Here is a 23,538-nt window from a genome sequence, read left to right on the forward strand (position 1 = left end):
TCTGTTTACTTAAAGGAATAATTTCCCTTAAAATTGAAATTTGCTGAAAATTAACTCATCCTTACACCATTCAAGATATAGATGAGTTTGTTTATTCATCAGAACAGATTTGGAGAAATCTAGCATTACGTCACTTGCTCACCAATGGATCCTCTGCAGTGAATGGGTGCCGTCAGAATGAGAGTCCAAACAGCTGTTAATGACATTGTAATAATTCAGTAATCCACACAATTCTAGTCCATCAATTAATGTCTTGTGAAGTGAAAAGCTGTGTTTAAATGAAACAATTCAATCACTGAAGTTTTTTTATTTATTTATTTAAACCATCGCTTCTGGCCAAAATGCAAGTCCATAATCCATAATAACACTTCCTCCAGTGAAAAATAGTTTGTCCTCCACCAACAAATTTGTTATGGACTGATTTTGGTTGTAAACAGTGCTTGATTTGTGCATATTTTCTCTTGATTCGAACAAGATAACTTTTTCACTGGTGAAAGCGATATTGATAGAGAGCTCCTTTTTTAGCCAGAAGCAATGGTTAAAGTTTAACAGGAAGCAAGTTAAAAACATCTTAATGAATTTGTTTCTTAGAAACATGCAGCTTTTCACTTCACAAGATGTTGAATCATAATTGATGGACTGGAGTTGTGTGGATTACTTGTGGATTATTGTGATGTTTTTATCAGCTGTTTGGACTCTCATTCTGACGGCACCCATTCACTGCATAGGGTCCGGTTGGGGAGCAAGTGATATACTGCAAAATTTCTTCAAATCTCCAAAGAAACACTCATCTATATCTTGGATGGCCTGAGGGTGAGTGAATTTTCAGCAAATTGTAATTTTGGGGTGAATTTTTTTTTATTAATACATGTTCACAGAAATAATTGATAGACAACTGATAAAAAAAAAAAATAGACATGTTCCTTTGCAACTTTCATTTTAAATTATAAACAATGACAAAAATCACATTAGTAATGATTATGAAACAATTTGTTGTATCACGTTGTGTCATTCTGCAGTCCTAAATAAATACACCTAAATAAACATAATTCAGAATATCCTTTGATTATGTGGTTTTTAATATGATTCTCACTCGCACACAGTTTTCTGGATGGCAACAGAAGGAAACAGGGGGTAAAAGATCAAGGCGACCAGCTACACCTCCAGCACTGCCTGCTGCCTCTTTCCTGTTGCCATAGAAACTGATTCCAATCCATCATTATCACAGTGCCACATAAGGACATGGACATTTCCTCTCTGCTGAAGTAAAATGCGTACACTGGTTTTGTGATCTTGATTGGCCTTTGGCTGTTGTCAGAGACTCAGAGGGGTTTAAGGAAGTTTTCAACTCCGCTAGGCTGGCAGGCCAGCTTCAACCCAACTGGTTTTAAAATAGCATGGTTAGAAATAGACGCGATACAAAAAAATTAGGCCTATAGATAATGGGCAAAGGTTAGCCCTGTCCAATTCGGGAACGAATCGATCGTTTGAATTGAGTTCAAATCTTTTAAATGAATCGGAATCTTTAAATGAATCGACTGATATCTGACAAAACTAGTGTGAACAATTACGAATTGAACTGAATCGGTCCAACTCTGACACATATCGGATTCGCAATGAATCGAGAACAGATGAGTGAGCTGATATTTGAAACGAACAGATGATTTGAATGATGAGGAAAAACTACTTTAAAACAGAGGTTTTACAAGTGAAACATACTGGAAATATGAGTTTAATCGACATAGGCCTATTATATTTTCAGCTTTCAAATTTGTCACTTAATAAAACACTTAGTAATAAAACAGGACTTAAAAATGCAATTAACAGGAACGTTTTAATTTAGATCAATATTTTCTTTTTTTTAAAATTGGATTTAAAGATTTACAAATACAGCCAGGGAGTAAAACAAAAAATAATAAACAAACAAACAAATAAATAAATAAGATTTTACAGCTTTGTGATTTTTGGTTTTAGGTGTCAATGAATTTCTGAATGTCTCTCCACCGAAAAAAAACAAACCAAATGAGGACAAGTCCAAAATAAAAAATTTTTTTTGTATTTATTTATTTTTTTTATTTATTTTTTTTTCAAAATTGCATAATTTTGTTTTTGTATTAATAATTAAAAGCTTGCTTGGGCATGTAGATGGCGTAATTACGTGATGGCGTAAAAGGAATCATGAATCCGCGTTTTTTAACTTGTTCTCTGAAACCGTTTGAAAGAACCGATTCTCAGAAATGAGTTGGACTTCACTACTTCACTGAAAGAAAGTGAATCAGTGACGTAAGCATAAGGGGGCGGGGTCTCGGGGTGAGGAGCCATGGCTTCAATGAAAACTGAGGTAAGAGCAGAGCAACGATTCTACGTTGTAACTTTGTTTACCTGTGTACCGATGCGGTTTTGGTCAGTTTGACTCAACGACTGATTGACAGACCGTGTGAGGCATATTGAGCAGGTGGTTGAGGGTTTGAGCGGCTATCCTGGGCAGGTTTCGTCACGGGTCTTTCAAAGAGCCCGCCTGACGGTCTGTTTCAGCGTGAAAACTCGGTGCTTTTGTGCGAGCGAGTGTGCGTGAAGCTTTGTGAAGGGAAATAATGGGGCGGCCTCCCCTTTTGCAGTGCTGCTGCTGTTGCCTGGAAACCTGAATACAGTTCGCCTGTGCTCTTTGTACACGGCAAGGTGATTGTTGTTATGCTGGTTCCAGGGCACTATCCGGCTTCAGATGCTGCTGCTGCTGTGTTGCTATTGTAAATACAGCGGCAGTGCATATTGTTATGTTATTGTACTTCATCCACAAACGCTTACCTTCGTAACTCAACTCAACCTAACACCCAGCGGGCTTTCCCTTGTGTTTGGGAATATTTTAATAATATCCGTAGTTTGTAGTGTCTTTCATGCAGGAAGCTGTAGCTAAGCGCTATTGGTGCTAAAGCACTTGTCAACGTGAGTGTTGTGTGGTTAAAATTAAGTTACGTTGGTTACATGTAAAAGGATTTTAGATACGCGTTTGTTCTTTGGAGCACTGTTATGTCCCTAATTAAAATTCCCAAGACAATCGATTTGGAATTTCTGTAATCATCCTAAAGACCCTAACGTAAATTATTTTCAACATATATACGTAAAGTATTAAGAATTAGTTCAAAATTATGAAAGAAATGACTATTAAAATCCTGTATACATTCCTTTAGGATGTTTTGATAGGGGCCTCCTTGTTAAGTCATGTTCATAGGAAGAGGTATTCAGTAATGTTTTAGTCTTTTTTGCATGACTCAAATATTTAGTATTTTGGATCAAATTGAATGCATTGCAGTTTTATTACTGACAGCCATGTCTGCAGAGTGTTAGGTGCTCACTATATGGAGGAAATCAAACACATTACCAAGTTTATCCATAGGAGAGAACTTGCACTTGATCACCGACAGGGGGAGCCCTGTGATTGGGTCTTTTCAACAGTTTCAAGTGCCTCTTGTAGAAAGGACGGTATGAGGGATAATGTACATGAAGGTGCAGGATAGTATGGGCTGTAATGCAAGCCTCTGTTGAAGAAATGTTTTGTTGGAGAAATGTTTTGTAGGAGACATTAAGAAAATGGGCCAACTGAGAAATTCTTAGTGTGGAAGTTCCAGGTAGATATTGTTTTCACTGCAAATACATTAGTGACTACATAGATTGACTCAAACTGACTTTGTTGTCTTTGGAAAACTGATCTACATGGGTGTCTTTGGCATGAAGTCAAGGAAGATGGGCATGTTTTAAAATTTTCAGTGGAAAAAAAAACTTGTTTGGCTAGGATGAAACCTGATGCGAAGGGGTGGCAATCTTTAGACACCAAACAATTTTATTTTCAATTAAAGGGAAATTTCACCCAAAAGTGAAAATACGTTGAGAATTTGTTTTGTCCTTAAAATGAAAGTCAGTGTGGTAGCCTATAATGTTGTTTGGCCTTCAACATTTTTATAAATCTCTTCTTCTGAGTTCAGCAGAACACAGAAAGTCATACAGGTTTGGAACAACGTGATGATGACATAACTTTCTTTTTTGGGGGAACTATCACTTTGAAGTCATTGCAGTGTTCTGTAATTGTGCGATTAAAATGATTAAAAGTCATAGACTTATTTCCAAAGAAATTGTGGGAATATGATCTGATTGGCTCAGTAAAACAGACAAATATATATTTTAATAAGATTCAAAATTTAAGTTATAGTAACCTGCAAAATATGTACTTTGAATGTCTAAATAAAATGATTACATAATTTCACATAAAACTTTATTTGGTTCTTGTGTGAATAAAGTTAAGATGAGTTCTCTTTTGCATCATCTTGTGCTTGAACAGACAAATGCACACACATTATGCCAAACATCCATCGTGGCAAGTATTCTTGTTAACACAGTCGGTTATGTCTAAAGCTGCAGTCTGTAACTTTTGGTGCTCTAGAGGTTAATAAACAGAACTGTGTGCGTGTTGTGGAAGAACATTGTAGCCGGAGCTGCTTCTCTCAGTTTGTCTATGATGAATCATGCAGGTACTGGGCTACTCCACAGCGGTTCCACCAGTACCAGTCTGAAATAGTCAGAATATAATAACTTATTATAGGTCTACCGTAGTGATTAAAGGGGTCATTGGATGCAAAATTCACTTTACAAGTTGTTTGAACATAAATGTGTGTTGGAAGTGTGTGTACACATCCATCCTATAATGATAAAAATCCACACAGTTTTTTTTTTTTTAAATCCCTATTTTAAAATGCCCTTTCTCAAATCAGGCTTTTCTGAGAGCCCTGTCAGAATGACGTAGTTCTGCACAGACCGCTCCCACGATGGTTGATTGACAAGGCCGTCTTACCTTAGACCTGCCCTGAGTGAGCTGAGAGCTGTCTACGCCGGTGCAGGGGATGACAAGATGTCTCTGATTAAGCGATTGAAGTGTTGGATGTAATAATGAATATAGCAGTCATCATTTACTCCCGACATCTGAGCCGCTGAAGATGCAGAGGATTAAAGTTACTTTCATTTTGAAGGGAATGTGCCGATCCCAATCTGCCTAAATGCATCTATGTTTGCACGAATTATTTGTGATCCAGCTTCATCTACAGAAGAAGTGATTATAAGGGTTTTTATGAATCTTTGCAAATTGCCTTTCCTAATAATTTGCTAGTTAGCCAGTTTCGCAGCTGAAGTTTACAGTCTGCTCGTCACTCCACGGAAGAGAGGGGCGGGGTCAGCAGAGCTCATTTGCATTTAAAGCAACATTGACTATAATGGCTTGATGAAAACAGAGCTGATTTTGACAGGGTAAAGAAGGTGTTTTTTTACACTACCGTTGAGAAATTTTAACCAAAGTATGTTATAGACTTTTCATTAAGACCCTAAAGAATCATATCAACTTGTGTAAAATGGGCATCTGATGACCCCTTTAAGGATAAGCCAAAAACATGGTTTGGAAAATGGATTCATGATATACTTGCTTATTACATTAATTTAGTAAATTTTAAACACAAAAAAAGTTACGGACTGCAGCTTTAAGTAAACAAACAGTTGAGAAAGAAATTGGATGTGTATCAATTTAATGAACGTATGCTTTATAATGTACTTGCTCCTGTCTATGTCATTAATGTTAATCAAACAAGAAATGACGAAGAGAAAATTATTTGCTGTTCTTGATCAAATAACATTTGTAGCTTTAACAAAGATTACTCTTTATTTACTTTATACAGTGCAGACTATGCAGTGTTATTTTGCATTTGATTTCTGTACCTGAATGCTATTGTTAGACCAACCTGAAAAATTCAACCTCTGTTTATTTTAATTGTATATTTGTTGTATTGAATTTATTTGTTTTATTGCTTGTAATTTGTTTATTTATTTATTTTTGTTATTTTAGTGTGGCAAGGCTAGTAAAAATTTTGGCAAGTAAAATGTATTTTTAATTTTCTGTGCAGATGCACTCCCCCCAAAAATCACCCCACTAACTGTAGAATGATTCATTCTTTTCAAATAAATCTATTCAGGTCATCGGGTGATAATTGCTGTATTTCTTAATATCATAATCAAAAACAATATGCTTTGTTGAATCACATAAATGAAACGAAAAAAATTTGCTGCAAAACTGGCTAGTGGGACGCTGCATGGCATTAGGCAACTAAAAAAAGAAGGGCAGGTTTCAGAGAAGGTTACAAAGAGGATGTATGTCTTTGGTTTAAATGGGACAGTTTGTCCATAATTAAATTTCTTCAGCCACTTCTTGAAAAGGCTAAAATTCAGTCATGTCTAGATGGATAAAAGCCTTGTTTTAGTGATGGATTGAGAAGTTGAACTCTTTGGCCTAAATGGAATGTGCTATGTTAGTATGTTTGCTGCAAACTAGTAAGTTTGACTACCAGCACTGTTATCTTGTTGTGGTCAGGAACCACCCATGTGGCAACCATAATCTGTGTGTTTTGTATTTGATGTTTAGCAATGGATAAATCTAAAACAGATGCTACAACAATAACAGTAACTCATTTAAATGATTGTGAGTCCGTTTGGAGTGAGTAGGAGCTCACTGGTCATGGCCACGGCCACAAGATCCCGCCCAACCAACTGCCAGTGGTGATATCAAACATGCTGTCTGATTGTCAGCAGGGTCATTAACTTAACAGGAAGTTACTGGGGCTGTTAACTTTCAGGTTGAGAGATGTGGGCTTGCACACCAACCATCTAAATTTTTTGACTGTTTAAATAAAACATACAACTAAAAATCATGAAACAATTTTAAGTCGTGAAACAAATTTATCAAATTGTATGCTCTGCATCATTTTTTTTTTCTGTGTAAAAAAAGAAAATGTAAATGTTTTACTTGTAGATGCCTTTAAATCGCATAAAATACAATTTTCCCCCTTTACATTTTAAAATGTGCTTTTTTTTTTCTTTTAATCTGTACATTATTTATATTCATAAATGTGGAAAAAATATGTAGTAATGGTAACACTTTATTTTAGGGTCTCTTAACTAGTTGCTTATTAGCATGCATATTACTAAAATATTGGCCATTTATCAGTAGTAATTAAGCACACATTAATGCCTTATTCTACATGACCTTATTCTACATCCCTAATCCTACCCAATACCTAAACTTAACTACAACCTTACTAACTATTAATAAGCAGCAAATTAGGAATTTATTGAGGGAAAAGTTGTAGTTAATAGTGAATAAGTGTTCCCTATTCTAAAGTGTTACCGTAGTAATATCTGCGGCACTTGTAGTGTCACAAAACAGAACTTCAAATAAAAACTCTTTTTCAAACAGGTTTTCCTGACACTTCCTAAATTTGGGTAATTGAATTTGGTATGTTGTTCAGGATGTCGTGTTCAGATGTTCATATATATTTTCCCCAAAATTTAATGTTTCTGGATTCCATTTTTAATGATTTGACTCGAATAAGGATGCCTAATCAATTGGATTCAAAAGCTTTAAAGGAGACCTATTATGCCCATTTTTACAATATGTAGAAGTCTCAGGTGTGCCCAGAATGTGTCTGTGAAGTTTCAGCTCAAAAACCCCACAGATCATTTATTATATTAATTTGAAAATGACTATTTTGAGTGGAAGCAGAAACACGCTGTTTTCGTGTCTCATTAAATGCAAATTAGCTGCTGCTCCTTGCCCCCTTTTCCAGAATAGGACTGTGCCTTTACAGCTCATACCTCAAATACACAGCTAAAAAAACATCTGATTGGTTTTGATTATCATGTCTATCTCGCTGAAATCATGCGTTTTAAACCATATTAGTTTAAACTTCTGATATAGGCCTACGGATTTCTGAGCGCACATCTGAAGCACGCACAAAGAAAGCGTCTGTCACATGCCATGTGAGTAATAAACATTCTCTTTCACGTCTTATTGCGCTTAAGCTGTCAAATACACACAAGTTTATGTTAAAAACACACACATGAGTTACAAAAACAGTCAGTTATGTCTGTGGAGATAAACAGCTGGGAAAGAAACCGCATGTTTATATTAGATCTGCGAGACATCAGCGTAATATAAAGTAAATTAATCAATAAATCCACTGCTTTCTTGTCTCCTCTGAGGCTGGGACTCTAAATACTGTTCTGTGCTTGTCAGTGCAGACAAAGACAGAACAGTTAGCATGCTTTGCTCGAACTTTCATTATGGCGTTAGAACTGGTACACCGTTGCTGCTTGCGAAAACACAATGGCGGTGCCGTGGGTGGTAATATTGTAATATAATCCACTTTCTACATCACAGAGGGAGCAAAATCTGATTGGCTAATTTTTTTCACAAGCTTGCAGAGAAAGGCTTTGTTCTTTTTCACGTTTTCTGGGTTGGTAGATGCACCGGGGACCCGATTATAGCACTTAAACAGGGAAAAAGTTGGATTTTCATATGTCACCTTTAACAATTTATTTGTCTTTTTAAAGGGATAGTTCACCCAAAATTAAAATTAGGCTATATCATTAATTACTCACCCTCGTGCCGTTCCAAACCTGTAAGACCTTCGTTCATCTTCGTAACACAAATTAAGATATTTCTGATGAAATCCGAGAGCTTTCTGACCCTCCATAGACAGCAAGGGTCCTACAACGATCAAGGCACAGAAACGTGGTAAGGGCATCATTAAAATAGTCCATGTGACATCAGTGGTTCAATCGTAATTTTATGAAGCTACGAGAATTATTTTTGTGTGAAAAGAAAACTAAAATAACAACTTTATTCAACAATTCTTCTCCTCCACGTCACCCTAGGGCACCATTTTGTAAAGTATCAGGACGCATGCGCATGCTCTCCTCTAATGGCGTTTTTCCACTGCGTGGTATGGTTATGTTCGGCTCTGTTTGCGTTTCCACTGCAGTTTAGTACCACTTTAGAGTGGGCGGGATTATTCACGTGTCGTTATATTTGCGCCGCCTCTTCTGCCGTGACTCGTGAAAAACTTTTTCATTCCACGTCTCTCCATCGCGCTCTTGCTGGATCCGCTCCTCGGCTATCAACGAGAGGACAGTCTGTACTTCCTCAACAGACAACGAAACAGCCATTTTTTGGTTGTTAAAAGAAAGGTGCGCTCATTTAAAACAGTTGCGTCCGATCCTTCGCTGGCTGTGCTGATTTAAATCTAGCGGGTTTGTTGTGTCTTGTGCCGCAAGTTCAATGATTTTCTCCGGCCAATCAGTGATCAGCAGAGTTTACACGTCACGTTTTGGTAACGGTACGGTTTGCTTGGAACCTCAGCCGAGGTGATACTAAAAAACGTACCACGTACTGTACCCAGTGGAAAACCCCCCAAAAGTGAACCGTACCGTGCCGTACCATGCAGTGGAAAAGCTCCACAAATGTAATAATAATTAGTTTCATTTTTGGGTGAACTATCCCTTTAAATGAGATCAAATTAAATATAAACAATCCCATTAATGAATTAATGAATTAATAATTTTTTTGGCAAAAAAAGTGCTGCGCCACAGAGATTTGCATTAAAACATGAATTCAAAATTGTGTGATATTTTAATGAACTGTGTTGTTATTATTATTTTGAGAAGCACATGCTACTAGGCTTGGGCGATAATACGGTAATATGGTATACCGCGGGATCTAAAAATAGCAACGGTATCAGTTTCAATACCGTTATACCGTCATAAAAAACAATGCACTTATATAGGAGAGGATTAAATATTCAATATAATTTATTTAATGCCTAAAAATGCGTATGCTTGGTTGTCATCACGTGACAGCGTGGAGGAGAAAGAGAGAGGGGGAAAGATGGCGAGTCGCGCACCAAGTGACCTGGTCTCGAAAAAGAACACAACTTCTGCAGTTTGGCAGTATTTGGGATTTCGACCGAACGAGAAGGGAGAGGCGGTAACACGGACGAGGCAATTTGCAAATTGTGCAACAAAAGGTGACCGCGAGAGATGGAAATACCTCGAACCTAAGGTCGCATATACGAAACCATCATCCACTCACTGCTGCGAGGATGGACCCGAGTTCACTCAGTGCAACAGTTTCATTGCCTCCCAATGCAGGACCAGCAACATCTAGGTCCACCGACAGCCGCTTTGCAATACTTTTTATAATATGGATGTTTATGTTAATTCAACTCTGGTTGACTGTTGTGGGTCTATTTGCACTTTTTTTATAAGCTGCTCTTTGTTATTAAAAGTTGTTCAGGCGGTGTGATTTAATTTAATTGATTTGTGTGATTTGTCTCTGCGCAAAAACTGTTCTGGATGTTTATGTTAATTTAATTCTGTTTGACTGTTGTATTTGCACTTTTTTCTAAACTGCTATTTGTTGCTAATAAAAGTTGTTAATATTGTTGTGCATGTTATTTTGTTATTGTTTCAGTATTAGTGTTTGGTATTCAGTTTCTGAACGGTTTAGGCACAAGCCAACAGTTTGGTGACACTGTCTGAGCCTTATGTCATAATTTTTTTATTATTCACGGTAATACCGTATACCGAGGTAAAATAGGGAGGAGGTTTGACGGTATCAAAATTTGGATACCGCCCAAGCCTACATGCTACTGTATGATAGTAATGTACTTCTGTCATAATTTCTTCAAGGTAAACCAAGCTTTTAGTTTGGTGGTTTGAAACTTGCAGCTGAAAATCTGCTCAAATTGGCTAGTGGGACTGTGGCCTTAGTCAGGATTTATACTTTCGCCTGACTCCGCTCCGCGAGCCTCCATGGACAAGGCTTTTATACTTGTCGTGCGTTAGCTGTTGTACTATTCTTTGAAACAACGGGGCGACGAGGAGTAATTGTTCTCTAAAACCATCAGGAATCACTGGTGAGAAGTCATCATTCTCGCGTGATGAATGAGTTGATGAATTAATAATTTCTTTATGTACAAATTGATTAAAATAATCTTAAGATTCTTAAAATCTTAAGATTTTGAAACCGTTTATTTCGCATCAAACACAAGACAACTTTAAGCAAATAGTGTATAAATAGTATCTAAAGAATTCTATTTCTATTTTTATACAATAAAAATAAAACGTACTTCAATTAAAAAGCCTTGGACAAACTATGCAAAAAAACTGCATTGTTTTCCCTCAAAGCGTTAAAAGTTGCACCTGGTGGAGTTTGAATTTAACATCAAACTGCTTCTGTTTCACACATGCCAGCACAGACATGCATGTTCGGCTAGAGTCGCTTTGAACTTGTGCATCTTCACAAGCGGAGCTGCATGAAAAGTTACAAAAAATGTTGTGTACACCGCCACGCCAACACCGTGATGACGTCATATTTACCGCGTGCACCCAAGCGAACTTGCGGACGTGTCAAGTATAAATCAGCCTTTAGACAACCATTTATTGTAACAAAATGCAAAAGACAGACAATAGTTAGATCGGGCTGTCCTTCCAAATTAGTAACCAAACAATGTGTTTTTCAAAACAGTGTTTTTCATACTACATTTCATACTTTTATCCTCTTTCGGCTGAATGGAATTCATTTGCGTTTTTGAAAAGTTTCACGTACAAAACAAACTCCTTTCACAAGAATTCAACTAAAACGCTGTATTATGCATGCCAGGCCAGTGGATGGCGATGTCACTTTGAAAAGAAACTTGCGTATAACTTTTCACAAATACTTTTTGCAGTTTACATGGGCCACGTACACACTGCAGCTAAATTCGGTTGTCATTTCACCTTTTACACCTTAATCGCGTGCTGTACACACACAATTCACTAAAATATGGGAGTGAAAACCGCATTCGGCAACCACATTGGCCACATACACACTGAAAGTTTCAGGAGTGACAACCGCATTTAAATGCGGGAGTGAGTCCTGTAAATTATTGTTCCATGTGTGTACGGAACAGCAGTCACTCCCGCATTTGTAACCATAGCAACATTTTGGTGAATTATGTGTGTACAGAATGCGATTAAGGAGTAAAAGGTGAACTGTCAACCAGATTTAACTATAGTGTGTAAATGGCCATTAACTCCCGAAAAATACAGGTAGTGACAAGTGACAATTTACAGAAATTCTACGCATCAGAAATGTGTCTTCGTCTGTATGTGAGATGCAAGAAAATAACAGTGAAAGAAGTCTTAACCTTAGCACATTTTGACATGGGACTAGTTGCGCCCACGAGCCCTGCAGTAAAATCTGTGTTTCCAGATCTTCATAGAAAAAATCTACAAACAAGGACAAGCACAAAAAAACACTAAAACACCAAATGCTTTGTTTTATAACACCAAAAAAAATCATATATCTCATATCCACAACAGAACACTTTATTAACTCCATAAAGTGCCAAGTTTTATGAGCTAAAACCAATCAACATTGCTAAAAGCGCTTGTAAATATGAGGACATGGCAACACTGCAAGACAGCGCTCTCTAAAGCAGCCTCCTGAGTAGGGCTTAATCGTTTTTTTTAATGACGTTGATTCGATATCGATTCTCAAAAGCCGTGAATCGATCTTTTCCTGTATTTATTTCAGCACGCATTTAAAACAAGATCCGATTAATGTGATTCTTATGATTAGTCTTCTCCACTAGATGTCACCCTTATTTACCTTGCGCGATGTTACAACAGAAAGCCTGTCATTCATTCAGTGCTTATCATGGCGGAGATACTGTTGATGAGAACCCGAGAACCAAGAACAAAGCCGTACGTGTGATTCGTAATGCTCAGGTGAAATGCTATTGTAATACTATAAATCTGTGGAAGCATTTGATATTACGCATAAGGCGCCATGATTTCCGCAATGAATGAATGAATGGCGGATGGCGACACTGTTTTGTTTACTACGCAAATACTAAAACGCGGACGACGCTCGCTGTGTTTTCATCTTCTGCCGTCTCACTATACAATGATATTAACACACTGCTGCTCTGAGAGTCATTTCATTAGCATTTTACAGTTTAATTTGAGAAAACTACCATAATATCACATGATACACAGCAGCTGCAAGTTCCTCAGGGCAACCTGTCCAAATAAAAGTTTAGTTTAACGTTAAGAGCAGTCTTAAGACTCAATGCTACTACTAATAATAAATATTAATAAATCTTTATTTTTAAAGGAATAATCCCATTTGTTTTCTTTTTAATTTGAACCGTAAACCTCTGTTGTGCAGCACTGTGTTTGCCAAAAAATAAAAGGGTTTAATTTTCATTTGATTAGGATAAATTAAATAAATGTTTTATGCCTTCATCTGATTACCAGAAAAATTAAGAAGAACATTTCATAGGGCCCTATTATTGTTTAAGAAAGGACCCTATACAAAAAAAGAATAGGTTTAAAGGTGCTGTATGTAGGATTTTGACTCTACTAAAACATAAAAATACCATAATACGTTTGCAGATATTTAAGTTAACATACTTGTTTATTTGAAAAACAATGCTACAGTCAGTTAATCTCCTTTGAAAATGTGCATTCCGGCCCGGAATGTCTGTGTTTCTTATGGTTTGTGAAACCCGCCCACTGCCAGTTTACCCAATTGTATTTCGGCACCCCGGGTTGAATTGTATTCATCGTCATGTGTGCTCGTTTCTGTTGGTGTCTTTTATCTGGCAACCTGTGAGTGCGTCAACCGCTAGGTGTCAAATCCACGTACAGCACCTTTAAAATACAGTCCTGTGGTTCTTAATTTCTTTTTATTAATTCACCATTTGTAAACTGATGTTTACTGTTAATTGCTTAGAAATATCAATAGCTTTTGTATTAAAAATATATTTCCTGAATGTAATCAAAAAATCGAGAATCGAATTGAATCGAGAGCTTGCGAATAGAAATCTAATCGAATAGAAATCGAATCGAATCGGGACATCTGAATCGATAGCCAGCTCTACTCCCGAGCATAAACGAAACACAGCACGTCTATCAGTGATAGTTTAATTAAATTCGATGGACAAAACGAGTCTTTAGCCAAAAAATGGCAGATAACAAACGGCTAGATTTTTTTATTCACTCCCGCAAGACGCCAAAATGTTGCTATGGTTACAAATGGGGAGTGACTGCTGTCACATCGAACTATAACTTAGGGGATTCACTCCCGCATTTAAATGCGGTTGTCACGAGTCGCGACTGAAAGTTGCAGTGTGTACGTGGCCATGGAGACGATAACGGTATCGAATTCAAAAACTTACACTTTGAAACCGTTTTCAAAAGCTTTTGTTTTTAGGCGCCAAAATGTCTTTGTTGCATAAGAAAACAAAACGCATAAAAAATTCAATTTTTAGTTGAAAACAGTGTTGTTGAAGCGGCCCCTAATAGGAGAGCCGCTCATCAATGTAAGTTCTAAAACAGTGGAGCAATCAGAAGACCTTGGAGGTGGGGCAAGTGTTGCGAGCTTTGGTTGGCATGGTAACTTTTGTATTTGACGGCAACATGACGGAGTAGGCATTCTTTTTTTTTAATTCTTTTTATTTTGCATTTCAACAACATCTTAACAGAACAAAATAGGCTAACATAAATTCCATGACATTCCATGATATACAGTAAATTCCATTTTAATAACTGGATAATTCCATTTTAATAACTTTCATTGCAGAAATCATAGGGCCCTACTACTCTAGCTTTATTTTTGTTGGTCATGATGTAGCTTATCAACATTGTGTGCAAGAAATAGGCACCGCACAGTCAAAATGTGTTGTCAGAGAGGAGCTCTTTTTTTTGGTTAATGATTTCAGGCCTCAAAAAATGATCAATTATTTTGTTGTTTTATGGTTTGGTTATAGTTAAGACTTCGTTTTATTTTGTAGATCTACTCAAGTTACTTGCTTTTGGAAAATAAAAAGAAACTACATTAGACAATGGTCTCAACCTCAGTTTCCCTGCTAGAAAACATATCTAGTCCAACTGATTATTTTGAGTGGTTTTCATATACAGTTGATCATAATTAATCATTCCCAGTCCTGTTGACATTAAAATTTCAAAGCAGCTGGATAAAAATGTTAGATGCGTGAAACCAATTTTAAGAGACAAATGATTCATACAGTTACAGATACAGTTTCTTTTTGCATTTTTTAAAAATTGTTTCAGTTTGGCTCAAGGATGTGTTTTGCTTAAATGCAAACCACATGACTTGAAATTGCCCTTTTGTTTTATTGCAGGAAACAAAGTTTGATGCTTAATCATTTATGTTTGTTATGTGTAAATGCATAGGTTTGACACTTCAAAACCCAATGAAACCTTGATAAATATGCACATTCAAAAATGTGCTGTTAATGTATTGCTTCTCATTCTAGTCAGAAACCTTTGAAATATCACAAGGGTATTAGATTGAGCAACAGTAACAGCGTTAAATACACCAAAGAGCCCATTGATTGTAGCTAGAGCCCGTTCCATGAAATGGCTGCAGTGTTGTTTTTTTCTGCTCTTCCTTCTTCGTGAAGAACAGTAGAGCTCCATCTGAGCATGCTCAGTGTGGGCCATGTCAGAGCTTTTTACAGAGAGCTGGTCATGTGACCTGTGCTCAGGGACGGTGCATGTGTGGGAAGATAGCTAGTCGTTTGGAGAGTGTAAATTTGTTTCCTCCTCCCCCATGAATGAAGACCACTGCTTAAGGCAGGTACAGCCATGTTGCTGAAGGGTTTGACCTCTGATGAAGCAGGATTATTTCCATCTCCATTTTTGCTTTTGTGGTCAAAGGAACAAGTATTTCCAGATAGCTGCTCCCAACTGGTTTGCTGTAGGTTTTTTGAAAGAAATGGACTCGGTGCTTGGAAATGAGTTTTTCTTCTTCTTTTGGATTTCATTTGATTCATTTGTCTTCTTTCTGATGAACTGATTAAGCTCACGTTACAGGATCTGAAGAGCGGGCCTGCTTGAAGTTGGACAGGAACTTGTAGCAATCACAGTTTTGCGAGACTTGGGTGCTGTGCTCATCCCAAAACTGACCTCCGAATGTTTTCCTTGGAAGGATTTTTTGGGGTGTAGCTGTACCCCAAAACCATATTTAATTGGCCTACCTTGCCTCTTCATTAACTTTGACATTTTTGAAAGAATAACCACAAATTTTCTTAATGTATTTAAAGGATAGATTTATTTCATCACTCATTCAAGTCATCAACTTCGAAAAACCTGCAGCCTCTCAAATGCAGCACAAGTTCCTGTCAAATCTTAGACAAGAATGTTATTATTGTATAGTTGGCATTATTAGATGGTTTACTACAACGTTTTTGCATTTGTCTTCAATGGCAGAAAAGAAGAACTTGCAAATGGGATAAACTTGAGCAGCCAAGCAAATCGAGCCGATTATGCAGGCAATCCTTGATGCTTTTCCTGATACCCGAGTGCTGACATCGGCTGCCTATAATCAGCAGTGCAAAACATAGACCGCTGCTACTCTTGCTGGCAATGAGCTTGGTTTCGCTGGCTGGTCCTGTTGTAGATTCCTTTGAGGTGAATACTAGGATCCCTCTGCATTTGTAAAAAGCTTGTATGCATGCCTGGAGCCATCTGGATTTATATTCTCAAAACACAACTCTGCATCTGTGTGTTTATGTTTTATATTGCTATTTCTTTTGTGATAGGGTGATAGAAAGCTGTAGATTCAAGAGAAATGCAAAGAAATGATAGGCCATCCAAACAAGTCGTGAATAGCCACACGCTTTCTTTTTGTTTTTAACTCTCCCTCCTTCCCTCTCTTTGTTTTCCTCCACTGTGCTGTAGAAAACCAGGAAAGCATAGAAGATGTTAGCCGTTTCCCAGCTGGAAGATATGAAACTACATTGTCACTCTCAAAAAAAAAAAAAAAAAGAAACATCTTGAGGGCCTTCAGTATGATAATCATGGCTTCTGGGAAATCGGTTTCTCTGACTCTCTGTGTCAGTGCTATGAGGTGATTACAAAATGGCTGAGTGAAACTCCTAGTATGCATTGTTCTGTTGAAGTCCTGTTCTGTGTTGGTGTCAGTAGTGAAAGTAGTGGTGTCAGAATGAAAATCAAGAGATGTTTCTGCCCCTGCCAAGGTTGCAAGACAGGGCCTTGACATGTGTTGAGAAATGATTCTTGCAAAATCAAAAGGAATTTCATACTTAAGATCTATTTCGTTGCTGCAAAAGTTTAGCTATCGTGCAGAGCATTCATAGTTCTCATACTGAATGTATTCATAACCCTATATTGCATCTGTCTTGGAGAAATGCATTAGGATTGTGGAAGAATTTAGAGCAATAGAACAGCTATGTATACCCACAGATTTTGTTATCAGTACTGGTTAGTATGAGAGCACTAGATTTCTTTCAGAGTGAAATCTATAGGCTAAAGAGATACGTTATATGAACTGATTAGGCCTCCTGCTTTGTATTGCTCTGATAAAATGGAGATATAGGCTTGATTTGTGTCATGAAGATGAGGCTGTGACGATCTGTTGTTTTTTTTAGAAATACTACATGGTTCCTGGCAATTTTGGAGGAAATGCACTACCGTTCAAAAGTTGGGCTCAGATTTTTAAAAATAAAATAATACTTTTTATTTTTGCCAAGGACACATTAAATTGACCAAAAGGTACAGACATTTGTTGGCGCCGATAGCCTTGTGGGCAGTGCGCAAACATACTGCTTTCGGGTGTCCCGAGTTCGAATCCTGACTCGAGGGCCTTTCCTGATCCCACCCCCCTCTCTCTTCCAATTCCTGTGAATGCTAAAACTGCCCTATCATTAAAAAAAAGTGACAGACGTTTGCATTGTTTGCAAAAAAATGAAAAGAAAAATAAATAAATAAAAGTGTAGGGCTGGATGAGTTATTAATTTTTTTTATTTGTTTTCCCTGAAATGACTGTAAATACACTGTAAATACAATCATTTCATTCCCTGAAATGATTGTAAATACACATATTTAATAAAAACCCCAGAGCAAAAAGCTCATAACATGGGCTTAAATTTTTTTATTTCATTGGATATTTAGATGAATTTTTTCATTGGAAAGAATGAAATGAAACAACCACAGTTTAAATAGTTTTGTCTTGAGCTAGTCTGTTTCCTCGTGATTACTAAATATTTGGTTGAAATATACCCTGATTGTACTGTTGAAACTGTATCTGTGAAATATGCTCTTTTGATGGAGTCAGTTTACCTTCATGGCCTCCAGTACACAACCCTTGTTTAATATAAGTGATTTCAGTTTTGGATACAGAGAAATTGAAGCTGATTCGTAAAGACTACATCCAATCTTCATTGTTTTTCATTAGCCTATGCTAGCATTTACATACTGGACCACCAACCCATATAAAGCATGTTGATTTCTGCATCTGATTAATATACAAATGTACCAAACAGCTTGTTATTAGACATCTTTGATTTGACTACCTACACTAAGTAATGTTTTTGCCACTGGTTTCTCTGGGCCTTGTGTCTCTTGTGACATCCGTGTCCTACTAAGGGACTCCAAAGAGATAAAGACCTCTGGAGAGACGACAGCAGATTAAGGATAATACAGTCTTGCTTCTGGTTCCTGTAGTAGACCGCAGAGCTTCATGTTTCTGTAGCTTCACCATACCTTTCCTGCTCCTTTCCAGCAATGAAATGGCTGCCTGAATTCGTTGTTGCCCTGCTCTCAGGAGAAAAAAAATTGAAATTTGAACTGACTGAGCATGCTCAGTGTGAGCTTTAGCTAGCTCGACCGACAGAGGGAGCCTCTAGGTCACATGATCAACAAGCCGGTTGAATGCTTGCATGCGGGAGGAGAAAAGAAAAGAGAAGCAGTCAGCTCGAAGCTCTTTCTCCCTCAACGGAGGCCATCGTTGTGAAAGCAGGTATGAAACCAATGGAGGAACATCTTCAGTGATTAAGTGCTTGGGTTCTTCATCTTGCTGGTTCTTAATGTTCATCATTTGAGACTCGTCATCTTGATTCCTTGTGTTTTGTCATCACTTACTCATCTCACCATTCACTTTCAGCCCATTGATGTTCAGAGGAGAGGAAGGCTCTGAGAAATGACTGAAATATGGCACCCAGTCTCCCTCTTAAGCTTTCAGCCAGTGCTGTAGTCAACGGCCCTCTCAGCTGAAACAAGAGCACGCAGTGTCAAAATCCGTTTGAGCTTGAAGCCTTCAACAGTGGCTTTTCCTTCCTTCACAGAGGGTCTGAGTCAACGTTTGAAGTCTTGAAAAAAAAATCCTGGGGATTAATAGCATCTGTGGTCAGATGGTTGCTGCTTCTGTTGGCACAAATCTTTAGAAAAATATAAAGTAAAGGAAGAGGAGTGGTTTCTGAATACTGGGCAGCAAGCAAGTGGTGGTTCAGTTTTATCATCCGTTTTAACGTCCGGGACCCTTCTTTAGTTTGTATTTGCTCGTTCTGCCTGATCTGACGTCTTCATTGATCTGGATCCTGAGAATTTTAGATGCCTTTAAAGAGTGGAGACCTAGCAAGCATCCCAAAACATTCTATACGCAGTTTTTTTTCTTTAATAAAGCCACCGTGAAATCTACATTTTCAATTCTTATTTTTTATTATAAATGATTTATCGTAACGATATCTGTTTTCCAATGACGTATATTGCAACGGTTCAATGATGTGAACAATCCAAACAATCCTAAATGGGCAAAATCAAGTTCTGTCCTACATTTTTTTTTTTTTTTTTTCTCTCTCATTTGAGAGAAATTCTGCTTCATGCTGACTTTAAATAGCATTGGAAACCATAGACATTATACAACTATAGGCTAAATGCTTTAGTTGGCTACATTGTCAGATTTCACACACATTTTTAATGAAAGTGCCGTATAGTTTTAAAAACAAATATGGTTACTTTGCGATTTAAATCTGAATTTGTCTGAAAAATTTTTGGCAGTCAGATCAAATATCGATGTTGAAAATGGCAAATCGATTGTAGAAGCATTGCATTGTGGGATACAGTATTTCTTATTGTGTGCTCTGTTGTATTTCTTCTTTTTGCCAAGTATTGTAAGTAGCTTCATTTCATGCATAATTTTCGCAGTATGCATACCATGTACTGCAGAAATGTTGGTGTGGTTAGTAGTATGCTATTTCCAAACATAGACACATTGTTGAGGAAGAAACAATTTGCAGGCCCAGGCCTGTTGAGAGATCCTAGGCTGCCAATGCGAGGAGACTAGACTACAGTAAATCTGAAAACATGCTTTTTGTATGTTTCTTGAGAGAACTATTTGAACCCATCCAGTTGCAGAGAGGCTTTAATGAGAAACAGGTTCTGTGACAAGACTGACACAGTTTAGTGGTTAGTCTTTGCAAGACCTAAAGAATGAGGCCTGTTGTCCCCCCGATCTTCTTATTTCCCCACATTTTTATTCCTCCAAATGTGAATTGACCAAACACAGTGGGACAAAGTTGTGTCGAGTTTCATGCTATATGCATTTTGGCTTCGTTTTGTAATGTATGGTGTAATCATTTTGTATTGTCAAATGGTTTCAGCCCTTTTTTAGCGTAGTTATTGCTTTTGAATGGATTGGTCACATTGCCCTCTGCCTTGGCTTGTATTTTGGTGTCTTCATTGATTGCTATTCATGCATGAGTCACAGCCGCAGCTGACACACTGTACCGTTCCTTCAGCTCTGATGTTTGGTTGCACACGTAATTGGATATTAAACTGAAATGAAGGTGTGAATCATTTTTAGCACTCTTGTATTTCATACGTCCTCATTAAGATGTTGCGCTCATGGCTTGTGTTGAAACTATTAGGAAGGTGAGGTCAACAAAATCCTTATGGGTTTTGTTGTTTGCACTTTGATCTCTGCCGCCAAACTGCATTATACAAACCCCAGTCACCGTTTACTTAAGAATCCACAGCTCAGATTAATGAAGTCAAGTCTTAAAAATCCCACCGGGTGGCTGATTAATTCTTAGCAGATACCTGAGAAGCTGATCGTATGCATGTGGAATGGAAAAACCTGTTTATTGGTGGAGAGTTGAAAAGTAATGCTGCATTTGCGCTCTCCATAGACACCAAAATAGGTCATAAAACTATGTCCCACCCAGCTTTAGTAAAACGGTAAGCTGATTTAGTCTTCTGTATTTTAGCTGATATTTATTCATGAGAAAAATTACATCATGGAGTGATACCCAGATAATGACTAAGAATTTGTTTGTTTTTTTTACAAACTCTAGAATAGTCTTATATGTGGATGTATAATATTAAGCAGCATAAAATGGAGTTCTTTGATATAGATTCAGTTCTCAATCATATATTATATCTCAATTTATTTATTTATTTTTTTAATATAAACTCTAAATGTGTTGGTCTGCTATCCCCCAGTCAAGCCAAATTCCAATCCAGTTCCCCATATTCCGTGGAAAACGTTCCCTGTCTGGCTCGTCGTATCAGTAAACACTGTGGTTACAACATGGTGGAAAGGAGCAGAAGGCCCTTCCCTTCTCTTTCCTCTACTGAGAATGTTCCCTCTTTGGCCTGTAGGGGGAGATCCAGGGAAACAACTGGATAATCGCAGTCAAATGCTTTTTCTCTCATTGAGAGGAATGTGGGAGCTGATATCTGGGATCCATTTCAGCTTGTTTGCTTGGAAAATGTTTTGGCGATGAAAAGATCACTGGAGGCAATGCTCAAGGTGATGGTTTACAGCATATTGATGACATAAAAGAGCTTGACATGATTTTGGAAGGTTCTATGAATGGAAAATGATGGGAAATGCAGCTTGTTGATCATTTCTAATACTCCTGTGCCAAGTTGTTCTTCCTGTGAAACTGTGATTGGTAGCACTGAAAACAGCTATGCGTGCTAGAAATGCCAATAGATTGGGATATACTAGCTGTGGTTATTGGGTCAGAGCATCTGTGACCTTGTGCAACATGGTGATGGTGCCAGATTCTTGAAATCAGCTGCAGATTTGCATTTGTTCATATTCTTGCACTTAGGCCTCTGAACTGCCAAAGTCTAGACTGGTTTTAGTTTTCGAAGCAGTAGGGAACTTTGTGTTCCCGTAAGTTCCCTTTAACATTTAAAGCTAGTGCACACACTTTGTGTTTGTGGCTGAAAGCATTTCTCCCAGTTGTCCAATAAAACGAAGTGTTATGTCATAAAATGACAGAGGGAGATTGAGTGAGATGTCATATTAATCCCTCTACTGTGGTAGCAGTTTTCCATGAGAGAACTTTTACCATACAAACTCTCTAACAGCTAAGGAATAGCAGGATAATTAAATATGGAAGCTAAGAAGAAAACAAGACAAAATGGGATACTCTAGTCAACCTAGCTAATTGGCTAGTCTGTTGTTATTAGGTTACCATTGAGGCCCACTAGACAACATTTGAATCCATTTATCTTTGTAAGTCTTTAGCTAACATGTGAGTTATTTGTGCAACTATTTCTTTTCCGGAGACCCTTTTCCTCATGTGCCAAGAATGTCTCTTCAGCTGTTCTCTCTTTGCTTTAAGAATGTTTTTCTAAGATATGGAAAATAATGCTCTGAACTCATTTTTGAAGAAATTAAAACCAGGGGTACGTAATCAGGTTCTATGGGACACCTGAAAGATTTTGCTGTATTAAACCTATTAAACAAACATGACTTCAAATAGAAATGTTAGGACTGTCAGTTGATTTTAATAATATGATAAAATCTTCTGATTAATGCGTTGGTGCTTATTAAACAAAGCAATGCAATTTAGTAGTAAAGCATTCGTAGACTGTCATATCTAAAGACTTCAGACAGTAGCAGATTTCTTTACTCTTCTTCTTATTAACATTTCTACAAATGACAGTATGTTTTGTTTGTATAAATTGAGCTTTGGTGCTAATTGCATGCCACTATACAAAGAGTGCAAATGACTTGTTAATCTTGATTTCATTCATGAATAAATTTATGAATGGAGGGGTGCTTGAGCCTTATCGATGGGGCAGTTGAGGCACAGAGGAAAAATGGTTGGGAAACACAGCTCTAGATCAAGGATTTGCTTAGAAGTTGTTGCACTCAAACGAAAGACATTTTGTAATAACTAAGGTATGAGTAGATCAGAGATGCAGCTGAATGCTGGTAAAACAGAATGATCCTACCATGGCAGACCTCAGAGTTTAACCATATTCTGTTGAACTGATTTGATAAGGTGTGATGGGGTCTTTGTAGTGTCAGTGGAGCAGATCTTGCCTGGTTTGGGCAGGGAATGGGGGGACTCTTATTATGAAGTGGCTCCCCTTGTGGTGAGAGAGAGGAACAGAAAGCCACACGACCTCTTTTGTTGCAAGAGCAGCTCCAACGAGCGGCAGACATTTTCTGGCTGTGCAACGGAAGGCAGTCGGTGTGTCTGCCAATCAGATGAGGTCTGGGGATCAGGGCTGGGGTGGGGGAGGGGACAAACGGTGGGAGAAAGCTTGGATTTGCTTGTAATTACTGCACCCTGTGACCTACCTCTTCCTTTCTGAGCCTGGCCGCAGAGATTCACTCCAGTAGTTGGAGGCTGGTTATGTGAGTGAGACTGGATGCACCACTTCAGTTGCATGGCTCGAGGACGTCTGTCTTTGCTTCCAGACAAACAAAAAAAAATCAACAAGTCTATCTCATCACCTCATGCCTCGCTGTTTCTTCCCTATCTAGGGTTTATTTTAAACATGTTTCTTCAATGACAAGCGAATTGGGTGAAGCTGGGATCCTTGATGCAGGTG

General features: G+C 37.8%; 1 protein-coding gene across 12 annotated transcripts in view; it reads left to right on the plus strand.

Annotated features, from left to right (window-relative positions):
- Positions 1 to 2,276: 2,276 nt before the first annotated feature.
- The window catches only part of ehmt1b (euchromatic histone-lysine N-methyltransferase 1b), a 37,226-nt gene continuing 15,964 nt past the window's right edge, over positions 2,277 to 23,538 (plus strand). For 4 of the 12 annotated variants that reach the window (XM_058759191.1, XM_058759204.1, XM_058759193.1 and 1 more), the window contains exon 1: positions 14,043 to 14,072. In XM_058759191.1, coding sequence (XP_058615174.1) covers positions 14,058 to 14,072 — 15 coding nt within the window. In that variant the 5' untranslated portion in view covers positions 14,043 to 14,057. The other 8 variants (XM_058759196.1, XM_058759199.1, XM_058759200.1 and 5 more) reach the window with 8 other exon arrangements.

Source organism: Onychostoma macrolepis, chromosome 21 (assembly GCF_012432095.1).
Source record: "Onychostoma macrolepis isolate SWU-2019 chromosome 21, ASM1243209v1, whole genome shotgun sequence".
Taxonomy (NCBI): Eukaryota; Metazoa; Chordata; class Actinopteri; order Cypriniformes; family Cyprinidae; genus Onychostoma; species Onychostoma macrolepis.